We start from the raw sequence: 11,687 nt of genomic DNA, 5'->3' as shown, positions 1-11,687 counted from the left end.
AAGAGAAATTGGAGAAAGTAATAAAATATGGAGGTAGTGGGGTAGTTGAGAAAATAAAAAATTGTAAAAAGCAAAAGTAGTGGAAGAATAAATAGAGATAGTGTATTATGTTGGGTTCACTAAGTGTGAGAAAATGAATTAAATATAATTAAAGCTTTCTAAAAAAGAAAATGAAGCAAAGATTTAAAAACAGTCGGAAAAGGATAGTGGAGCAAGTATTTAAAAACTGAGGATTTGAAGTAAAATAGTATGAGATTTTCAAGTGTATTAACAGAGCCTTAATCTAGAGGTGATTAAAATTCGAGCCGAGCCGGGTCTGGCCTTAACACACTTTCTCGTGCCTAAATCTGCAAAAAGTAGCGGGCTTCTCGAGTCAAAACGGGCTTTTTCGGGTTTTTTTTGTGTCGGGTTCAGACTTTTAACTAAGAGTGCGTTTTAATGCTTGCTCAAACCCGCCCTATTTTTGGGGTGGGCTAGCGGGTTGGGCCAATGTTGATCACCTTTACCTTAATTTGAGACGGTTCATTTAATTTATAGCTAGCCATGAGGTGAGGTGACAACTTGGACAATTGGGCTCATAGATTTTGCATCAATGCATGGTTGGTCGGCCGGATCATTTTAAAGTGATTGACGTGCTAATGAATTATTGTATTTGATGAGACACTTTATTATGACTTCTTGGAGCTTGGGTTCATAGATTGTGCATGGTTGGTTCATTTGTTGTAAACCCTAATAATTAGTCGTGTCATGCCGATTTTTTATAAATGGAGCTCATGCACAACCCGTCCAGCCGTCCTACATGGCGTATATGAGCGGGCCACCTATCAATTTAAACGAAGTAATTTTAATTTTTTTTTAGTAAATTGGTAATAAAGAATAAGAAGATAACAAATGTGGATCGACCTATCATTCTTGTGCCTGATTCTTGCCAACATTTGAAAAATTGAAAGTGAAGCCCATGCGTGCCTTTCATGCTGCACGCCTGCACCGGACTTATGATGGGCTGGTGCCAGTTCGGATCATCTTCGTGATGTGCTTAGCTAGTCCTCATGTCAACCCAACCCATTTCCACCTTTAGCCTGGTCCAATCTTGGCACGTCCTAGCCCGACACACAACTCTTTAACCGAACCTAGATACTCCCAAAACACGTGAACTTAACACACACATTAGTCCGACACAATCCACAGCCATCTTTAATTACAACCCTGAAAAAGTGAAAAGATATAGAAGAAGGGGGCAACAAGAGGGTGAATAGACAATCATATATTATTCCTACACCGACACCAATTTCCCGGGCACACCTCCATGAATATCCAATTGTAACCTCCTCGGCCCCCACTAATTCTCTCTCTTAAAAAATTCAGTTACACTTTTAAATTAATTAATAATCCCCACAACTCTTCCATTTTCACTGCCACACCTTCTTCTTCTTCTACTACTGTCAAATTTAGTAACTTTCCTTCAAACCCAGAAGTTTCAAGGAAAACGTGCTCTCTTTCTTTCTTTCTTTCTTTCTTTCTTTCTCATTTCACTCAAATCGAGGTACTTAAAACCATAAATGCTGCTAATCCCAATTATTTCTCTTTCCTGTTTTTAGAAAGTGACCCCCCCCCCCCCCCCCCTAAAATTTAATTTATACTGTAATTTTCTTCATCCTTTTATTTCTATCATTGTTGTATTGTCGCTTTTTCTATCTGTTCTTGATTTGACTACTCTTCAACCTGCTTCTATTTTCCTGGGTTCTGCATTTTTTTTGTAAAAAATAATCTTAATTCTTGAATTTTACGTTTTATGCTTAATTATATGTCCTAATCTGATACCTTTCCCTCTCATTTGTTGTTGTTGTTGTTGTTGGGTGTTTTTTTTTTTTTTTTTTTTTTTTTTTTGTATAAATTTGTGTTTTCTTAGGTGAAAAAAAAACTTTTGGACAATTTGGGTTCATCTTCTTTGCTTTTCTCACTTCTCATTTTGAATTCTGGTAAATTGTTTATTTATTTATCTATTCATTTATTTATTGTATGATTGTAATGTGTTTGATTCAATGTTTTATGCTTGGGATTTTCTTTCTTTGTTATTTTTTATAGAATGGATCATGTGTGTGTTTGGATTTCGAGTTTACAATACTCGATAAAGTTTAGTCAAAATAAGTCGAATAGAACAGAGTTCAAATGTTTTCGTAAACTCAAAAATCATACTTGATCTTAACAAAGTGCAATGCATTTAATGAATTGTTCATCTGATTAGTTACTCGATTAAGCAATTCTACATTTGATTATGAAAACATTAAGTTTTTGGTTGTTGAAGTGTCAATTCGAACTGGTTAGTGTAGTTTCATAGTCGTCGGTTGTTGTTGTCTTTTTTTTTCTTTTTTTTTTTTTTTTTTTTTTTTTTTGCCCCTTTTTTTTTGGTGGTTCAAATGGCAATTAAAATATCAGTCTGCATTTAGAGACCAATCGCTTTCCAGATTTGATGAAGTTTCCTCTTTTACTTTTAAAAGTGATTTTCTTAAAAAAAAATGAAATCATGTTCTTCTTACTACAATCTTTTCCCTATTTTAATTAATTAAAAAAATTAGGATTTATGATTAAGATTTATGATTAAGAGAATTTTTATTGTACTTTTGCTTTTTCTTTGTTTTGATCTTTTTCTTTTTAAGGCGAAATGATTGTTTAGAGGTTAGTATAGAGTAATTAGCAAATGCATCACAAATCCGAGGTGCGAGGGAGGTTTAGAGTTTAGTCCAATGGTGCTAATCTTTGCTTACATATCATTATTCATAAGTTATTTGAAAAGAATAGTAGTTCATCGAGTAGTCTCTTTTTCGAGTCATGATGTCGAAACTTGATAGTTACTTTTATTGCAATCTTGCTATGCACTTTGTAGGAACCAAGGGCTTTAAACACATGTTGTTTGTACTTTGTATATCTTATGACTTGTTTTGAATGTGGTAAAAGTTTGATATTGTTTTAGTGAAGAAAACATTCCCTTTTGTGGGGGACTAGAGGAAGTTGTTCCATAAGACCACAAGTTTAGCATTTTCATATGTTTGTCCTTTTCTATCTTTCATCTTCTGTGGTTGGATTCATTTGGTTTACCTCCACCTTTATCAAGTTTCTTTTTTGACAATGTAGCGTCCCGAACTTTGCTGAGTATATTCTCTTTGCTGTCTTTAGAAATCGATCGTTTATAATGCTCATTTTGATTAAGCACAGCTTCACAGCTTTGCGCCATGTTAGGAAATTTCTGACTTTTTTTTTTCTATGTGGTTCTTTTGTCTTGATGATATTATGTCCTGTGCATCGTTGCGTCTATTAATAGCTAGTACGTGAATATTTAGTTGGTGCATTTCATGCCTTTTTTCAACCTTCTGAGTTTATAGGCTGATCATAAGTTATTCCTCTTTTGCAGATTAAATTTACACCTGACTTGTGCCAGAAGAATCAGCTGATAATCTACTATAAAGGTGCAAAACCTTCTTTTGTATCTGGAATTGCCCTTGTTATTCCAAGGATCTTTTAAAGCATATTTTGATTGCACAATATTTCTGTATATACTACTGAACGAGTGAGGTAAGGTGATACAATATGAGGGAGGCAGAGAAGAAAAGGGTTCAAAAAAACGTCCAAACTAAACCATCTGTGAGAACACCTAGAAGAGAGAGTAAACCGGTTCAAGAGAATGTCCGTAAACCATCAAATGCAAAAGAATCTCAATCTAAGGCTTCACGTGCCAAGCCAGCGTCTAATAGTGCTTTAAGTGATACAAATGTGGGTGCAGAGGCCCCTGAAGTTTATGAAAATGTGGTTATACATTATGTGGATGATGCATACAGGTCAGGGGATGCAGGTCAAGGTCCTAAAGGGCAGGATTCCATGACTGGAGACAAGGATGACAATCTAGAGGATTGTTCCAGTGAGTTGGGTAAGAAGGGAGATGATTCGGATTATGAATCTTTAAAAGGTTCAACATCTTCTCAGGATGATATCCAGGCTGCTGATGATGTGAAAATAGGAGCTTCAAATGTTTCCAAGAAAATTCCGAACAAGGGTGTATCAAAGGCGAGGGTTACTCATGAAAAGAGTAACTCGGGTATAAAGCAAGCTCGTTCCTCACCAAGAGAGGCCATGAAATCTGGTGGCTCTAAAGTAGCTCCAAAAGATTCGTCATCTGAATGTTCTGAAGGAACTGAGGATAAGCCTATTGAGGAAACAAACCAAGAAATATTTGATGAGGCCTCAAGTGACATAAAAAGTATAAGAAGTGATGATGATTCTGTTGGGCTTGATGGAAATGCATTCTCAGAGCCGCAAAGAGCAGCCTTGAAACAGAAAGCTGATGTCATGGAAAATAGGATCGAGAAATTAGAGGATGAGCTTAGAGTGGTTGCTGCTCTTGAGGTTTCACTCTATTCTGTGATACCAGAGCATGGTAGCTCCGCTCACAAAGTACATACACCTGCTAGACGACTTTCTAGGCTTTATATACATGCATGCAAACATTGGACTCGAAGTAAGAGAGCAACAATTGCTAAAAATACTGTTTCAGGGCTTATATTGGTTAGCAGAACTTGCGGAAATGATGTTGCAAGGTGAGTGCTGAAATGTGGATTCTCTGCGTAATTGAGGATATTTTTGTTTGTCATATTAACTTCTATTCTGATGAAAATTTTCATTTATGATGCTCAAGGTTAACCTTTTGGCTCTCAAACACTGTTGTTCTGAGGGAAATTATTTCTCAAGTATTTGGCATCTCTAGCCAAACAAGCCCAGCACGGTTTGGTGCATCAAATGGTAGTAGAAAAGGTAGCGAGGGAAATGCTTTCTCTTTGAAATTGAAAGGACATTCTAATGGGAATCAAGTAAATAATATTACCCAGCTGTTTGAAGATTGGGAAGAGACCAGTACTTTCACTTCTGCTTTAGGAAAGATAGAGTCGTGGATCTTCTCTAGGGTTGTCGAGTCAGTGTGGTGGCAGGTAGTTAAACTATTGGCTTAGCTCTTTAACTTTCTGGATTATGAGTATATTTTGCATGTGCAATAAATTTGAGAATTGTATTTTCTTTTCTATATTATGGGACAGTTAGCAGTAATTTAATGATCACCCGAATTTCATTTTTTTTTTTTTTTCTTCATCTAGGCACTAACACCAAATATGCAAACGCCTGTTGAGGACCTGATCAGCCAAAAGAAAATTGGAAAACTGTTAGGTCCCTCCTTGGGAGATCAGCAGCAAGGAACTTTCTCCATTGAACTATGGAGAAATGCATTCCAGGGTGCTTTCGAGAGGCTTTGTCCTGTTCGTGCTGCAGGGCATGAATGTGGTTGTCTGCCAGTATTGGCAAGGATGGTATGTGATTAATGCACATCATCTTTGCTTGTTGCTTTGTTTCTTCTCCTTTACTGCATCTCATGAGATATATTCTAGTGTTCTTATCTTTAATTGTTTTTGTTTGCTAAGCAAGATTTTGTTCTTGGGTTATTGAATAGGTGATGGAACAATGTGTTGGAAGGTTAGATGTGGCTATGTTCAATGCCATATTAAGGGAATCTGCACATCAGATTCCCACCGATCCAGTTTCAGATCCTATAGTAGACTCAAGAGTTCTACCCATTCCAGCAGGAGACTTTAGCTTTGGTGCTGGTGCACAACTAAAGAATACTGTATGCTTCACATTCAACTCTTATCTTTACTTTGCTTGTCGGAAAAAGTGATGTTTTAGGATCATTTTTTGTGCTCAGAATAATTATTTTTGTAGCAATATGTATATGATCAAATGATTAATTCATTAATATAATCTCTAAGCACCAAAATTTATTTTCTTCCAATGAAACTTATCTATTTAGAAAAAGACGAATGTGTCTGTTTATTATATATCATAAATTTGGCCTAAAATTCTTACAGTTCACTTATTTCCGAAAGTGAGCATTACTTTGTATTTGATATTGTATTATGGCTTAGAGATGATAGCATTAGGTTACAATTACTAGGATGTCAAATTGTCAATTGTTCATCCCAGAAAGAGTTTGCACCTACTTCGTATTATTTTGAGAAAATTCTCCAGTTGTTGTAAATATTTGGCTGATATTATTTTTTTCCAGGTTGGCAATTGGTCTAGGTGGTTTTCTAATCAGCTTGGCATGGAGACGGACTCCGTCTCAAATGATGATACTGAAACCTACAATGATGATCCCCAAACTACACAAACTAAGTGTTTTTTCCTTCTTAATGAATTGAGTGACCTCTTGATGCTTCCGAAAGATATGCTTATGGACCGCTCAATTAGGAATGAGGTACAATTTCAGTACACTCATGACATACTACATGAAATTTATACCATCATTTTGTTTATCAAACCTGATTTATTTTACATTTGCAGGTTTGCCCTTCGATTAATCTGGGTGTGATTAAACGGATCCTGTGCTACTTCACTCCAGATGAGTTTTGTCCAGATCCAGTGCCTGGAGAAGTGTTAGAGGCACTGAACACTGAGGTAAAACTTCCTCCGTTTCTTAGTAGTAGATCGCATTGGATGATATGAGATATATTTAAGCAACTGAATCATTTTTTAAAATTTTAAAACAGCAATTCACTACCATAACAATGTGTCCTTGAATAGCTGGGAAAGTTTTTATGGCAAAGCTAGCCTCTTTATTAAGAACGGATGGAATGTCGTTTATAACAAGCTTTATAGGAAATATTTTATGAAACCATGTAAATCACCTGTTAGTCTGTTACCATTTGTCATGTGCAGAGTTGCGTGGAGCGAAAAGTAGCTGGAGATGCTTTTGGAAGCTTCCCATATGCAGCTCCTGTTGTTTCATACTTCCTTCCATCATCGGGTGATGTTTCAGAGAAAGTAGCAGAGGCTGGAGGCAAACCTCAAATTGAAAGGAATGCATCTATGGTACAGAAGAAAGGTTATATGAGTGATGAAGAATTAGACGACCTAGATTCCCCACTCACATCCTTCATCGATCAATCATCACCTCGTACAATGCAAAATAGGAAAGCAGGTCTGACATCTATGGAACCAACAGGCTGCGGAGGGAACTCAAGGTATGAGCTTCTCCGCGAAGTTTGGTCTTTGTAGATTCTATTGGTGTTTTATGTCCACCCCTCCTTTTTCTTTTCATTTTTAGTTATATACGTAATGTAATGTAATGATCTGAAATGATAGAAGCTAAAAAGTTCTGTATCTGCAACATATAATGTATGTTACACTGTAAGTTTAGAAGCATTCTAGCTTTACTTTCTTGTAAAGGAAATAAATTTACCTGGGAAATTCGGTAAAGAGAAGTTATATTGGAATCAATTAGTTTTTGTTAGCTCGTCTTGGTGTTTTGATCATTACTCGAAGCTGCAGCGCAGATTTTGTCAAAAAATTGTAAAGATATGGAGATTTTCGTACCATACGTGTTGAAGAATAAACCTCTCAAGTGTCACCACATGTAAGTGTCCCACATTGGTTGAAGAAGAGAGAATTAAATACTTTATAAGGCTAAGGAGCTACTCCTCCTATTGCCATATGGTTTTGGGATGGAACCTCCTTTGGACTTGTGAAATGGACTCTCTCTCACCCTAACCCTAATGCAGTGCTACAACACATTGCTACTTCGAAAAAAGTGTGCGGGACTTATGCTGTGTATGAAATTGTGAACAATATTGAGAGACATTGTATGTCACGTAACAAAGAGCGGTTGATCACTTGGGTTGATTATCGGGAGCAACAACCTCAACCACGGCGCGCAATGGAGGTAATAAGGCATACGGAGGGTGAGGGTTTTACGTGTGCTATTTGTCTCGAAGGGGTGAAAAATAAGGGGAAGAAGAGGAAGAGATCGAATGATAATGATCAAGAAGTGGCACGACAAGAAGAGGAGTCGGATTATTATGCAAATAATCGAGTTGTAAGATTAGTGTCATGTCATCTTATGTTCCACAAGACTTGTATTGATCGATGGGTGATGGATTGTGGTCATGATACTTGTCCTCTGCCGGTTTCGGTTGCCGAATGCATCAAGATGTCGTTATAATTGGGAGCTTTCTAAGAAGAGGGCTTTGGTCTAAAACTGATTTTGATACACATGTACTTAGAAGCTCTGAGATGTATCAAGTTAAACCAAGTTGATTGTTATATAATGTGAGTTGTATTGTTTGAAAGTTCCTTTGATTTATTTATTAATCATGTATCAAGGGAATTCGCGAAACTAATAAAAATTGCACTTGTTACACTTAAGATTATTTGTGTAATCCCGATTAATGTTCTTTTTTCATGTACAACATATATGTTCTTTTTATCATCCCGATTATAAATTCCCATTTAATGTTCTTTCTAAGTAGAGCCTGCAGCATACGTATGACTATAACTTGTATTCAAACCCATCAAAAAATTGTAAACCGGTATATACTACTATAGGTACAAGCTCATACAGAGCACCCCTCCAAAATCAGAAAAGTGAGGAGCTAGCTTAGCAAGAAGTACTAAAGAAAGCAGCAAGTAAATCGAGCTCGATTTACATAACATTACTAAAGATTTGACACTTAGTCATAGCTGCTGTTAATTTCTCAAACTGGAAGTGAACCATCATTGGAGGAGGATGAGGTAAATGGTAGACGTCGAGAGCTAGATTTCGAGCCAAGACTTTGAAGGGCCCTTACAACATCAGCCATTGATGGCCTTTTTTCAGGCATTACACTAGTGCATTGTATACCGAGGTCTAAAGCTCCAAGCATCTCTTCTTTGGAGGTAACTGATATTCTAGGGTCAAGAACATGATCAGACCCGTTAGCTATGTTGATCTTCCTTCGAACCCACTTCACAATATCGAGTGATGATTCTTCTGAATCTATTAATCCTGGTGCTTGCCTTCCAGTTACTAATTCTAACAGCACCACTCCGAAACTGTACACATCCATTTGTTCAGTCGCTTTTTTGCTGTATTTACATTCTACAAAACAAGCAGTATAATGAGCATAATGTGCAAAGTTCATTAATTCAAGCAGCTCTCTAACAGTCAATACTACAATTTGTGAGTTTAAAACTAAGACATACTTGGAAACTAAATTTAACATGATTAGTGTGATTACCTGGTGCAACATGACATGTAAATGGAGATTCAAAGGCCAAAGTAGACTGAAACAAAGAATCACCTACAATCCTGTCAAGAGCGAAGTCTGTAATCTTAGGCTCGAAATCAGCATCCAAAAGGATATTGGCTGATTTCACATCTCTGTGCAGTAGATGAGGAGAATAATCATTGTGAAGGTATGCTAATCCTTGAGCAACTCCAATGGCAATTCTCAACCTAACATTCCATTGTATTTGTAAGTTCGGCTTGCCTAGGATATCACCTAAGCTTCCCTTTGACATGTACTCGTATATGAGAAAGATCGAGTCTTCTGTACAGCAAAAACCAAGGATTTTGACAATGTTCTTATGCCTGATCTTAGCTAATGTTTTGATTTCGCCTTTCAAAGATTTTGTTGATTGGTTACCAGAATTCACTAGCTTTTTCACAGCAATAAGCTCACTACTTAGTAAGCTTATGATATGAACTGTCCCAAAAGTTCCACCACTGCCTACTGCAGTTTTCTCATTGATTGACATAACCAAATCCTGCTCAGAAATCCTCAAAGGATAGAAGAAAACCGAATGCCAAACACCCATTTCGGACTTGTTTTTAGCACGACGATGAATCAAGAAAAGTGCAAAAACAGCCATGATCATAGCAATTGCTAGAGCTACAGATACAAGAGCATAATTCATTCTAGAAAGACCGGCATTCCGGTGCTTTCCCCCTTCATCTGAACAAGATTTAGGCAACCCCGGACCACAAAGACCTGGATTTCCTTGCAAATATGATGCAGGAAGGCCTGTTACTAACAAGAAAGGTACCCTCCCCGACAATCGATTATAGGAAACATTGAACAATGCCAGCTTCAAGTTCTGAAGCTCTTCTGGGATTGAACCAGTGAGATTATTACCAGAAAGATCAAGGTAAGTTAACACAGGTAGTTCCCCAAGAGAATGTGGGATTTCGCCAACGAAACTGTTATCAGCAAGAGACAATGATACAAGCTTCCTACACTTCTTCACCTCAGGAATTTTACCAGAAAGCAAATTCTGAGAAAGGTTTATAATGCTCATAACAGGAGAATCACAAAAATTATGAGGAAGTCCACCAAATAAATGGTTATTTGAAGCAGAAAATCTGTACAAACTCTTTACTGATCCAAGACCCTTAGGAATACTACCAGTAAAATTGTTATTATCAATCTGAACTTGCTCTAATTTGACAGCAGTTGATATAATCTCAGGAATTTCACCAGAAAATCTATTGTTTTCACCTCTAATTAGCATAATCTTAGGCAATGACCATAAGCCATTTGGGAAATTTCCAGAAAACCCATTGTTCTGCACTTGAAATCTTTCAAGATTAATGCATTGGTTGACACTTTCAGGCAATAACCCAGTAAAGTGATTAGTGTGAAGACTAAGGCTTGTTAGGGTTTTTCCACTACATATTTCATTTGGAAATGACCCACTAAGCTTGTTTACTGAAACATCAAAAGACACCAAATTTACAAATGAAGCACCAAGTTTCTTGGGAAGCTCACCTGTTAGATTATTTTGAGAAAGATCAAGCACTTTTAAGGTACTTAATCCCAAAAAGGTTTCAGGAAAATCCCCAAAAAACCCAGAATTTTGCAGAAAAATCTGCTCAAGCTTTTTCAGATTACCAATTTCACTAGGAATCTTACTCACCAAAAAGGGATTCTCAGACAAATCAAGAAAAACAAGATTAGTGAAGTTCCCAAAAACACCAGGAAGATTACCAGAGAGTAAATTGTTACCAAAGTTAAGAACTTGCAACTTTTTTAACAACCCAATATTTTCTGGGATTTTACCCTCAATATGATTCTTGCTAAAATCAATCTCTTCCAAAGAAGAAAACTGAGATATCTGTTCTGGGATAGTACCCCAAATGAGATTACTGCTAAGATTAAGGCTTACCAAAGAATCACAGTCAGAAAAGTGAAGTGGGATTGGTTGATTAAAGAGATTATCAGCAAGATTAAGGGAAGAAAGACTAGGAAGTTTACAGATTACAGGGGAAAGTTCACCAGAAAGATTGAAACTTTGAAGATTGATTGAAGTAACAGAGGGATTATTATTGGAGCAAATGATGCCAGTCCAATTGCAATAATGAGTAAGTGAAGTATTGGACCAAGAAGCAAGGAAATTGGAAGGGTCTTTAATGGTGGATTTGAAAGAGAGAAGAATGTCAGATTCAGAGGATGTTGAAGAGGAGTTAATGATGGTGAAGAGGAGAGAGAAAATGGTGATGAAGAGGTTGAAAATAGTGATGAAGTTGCAGAAGAAGGTAGCCATTGGAGGGTAGTGAGTGAAATGAGTGAGCTTGGCAGCAAGTGTTTGGTTTGGTTATAGTAGTAGGAGAGGTAGATAAAATGTTGAAATTTGTTTTAGGAGGGAGTGTAAAGTCAAGAGAGGTATTGATGGGTCCAATGTCTACTACTGTGTGACATTTTTTTAAGGACTTTGGAGAATGTATCGAGTATTGACAAAATGCTAGCACATGTGACATGTTTAGAGTTTGGCCAAAATATAGAGATTACTCATTCTTTCAAAAAAATACTAAAGTTTGGCCAAAGTATAGAGATTAC

General features: G+C 36.8%; 2 protein-coding genes across 9 annotated transcripts; one reads left to right on the top strand and one right to left on the bottom strand.

Annotated features, from left to right (window-relative positions):
• The first annotated feature begins 1,268 nt into the window (after positions 1-1,268).
• Positions 1,269-8,145, top strand: LOC145608282 (uncharacterized). 8 transcript variants are annotated; one of them, XM_081663897.1, is made up of 10 exons: positions 1,271-1,543; positions 3,410-3,464; positions 3,834-4,589; positions 4,688-4,976; positions 5,139-5,348; positions 5,489-5,662; positions 6,101-6,292; positions 6,379-6,492; positions 6,754-7,058; positions 7,596-8,145. In XM_081663897.1, exons 3-10 carry the CDS (start codon positions 3,874-3,876, stop codon positions 7,648-7,650), a joined length of 2,055 nt encoding a protein of 684 aa, XP_081520023.1. In that variant the 5' UTR covers positions 1,271-1,543; positions 3,410-3,464; positions 3,834-3,873; the 3' UTR covers positions 7,651-8,145. The 8 variants fall into 8 exon arrangements, with proteins under 8 accessions (XP_081520018.1, XP_081520022.1, XP_081520023.1 ...); XM_081663899.1 differs by lacking the exon at positions 1,271-1,543 and adding an exon at positions 1,727-1,979; XM_081663898.1 differs by lacking the exon at positions 1,271-1,543 and adding an exon at positions 2,454-2,747.
• Positions 8,146-8,385: 240 nt separating this feature from the next.
• On the bottom strand, positions 8,386-11,445 carry LOC145608631 (uncharacterized). Its single transcript, XM_081664243.1, has 2 exons — positions 9,090-11,445; positions 8,386-8,950 (listed from the first exon to the last, which is right to left on the bottom strand). Exons 1-2 carry the CDS (start codon positions 11,392-11,394, stop codon positions 8,568-8,570), a joined length of 2,688 nt encoding a protein of 895 aa, XP_081520369.1. The 5' UTR covers positions 11,395-11,445; the 3' UTR covers positions 8,386-8,567.
• Positions 11,446-11,687: the final 242 nt, after the last annotated feature.

The sequence above is a fragment of the Chenopodium album genome, chromosome 23 (assembly GCF_948465745.1).
Source record: "Chenopodium album chromosome 23, dcCheAlbu1.1, whole genome shotgun sequence".
NCBI lineage: Eukaryota > Viridiplantae > Streptophyta > Magnoliopsida > Caryophyllales > Amaranthaceae > Chenopodium > Chenopodium album.
Note: the sequence above shows the minus strand (reverse complement) of the source record. Positions and strands in the feature narration are given on the sequence as shown.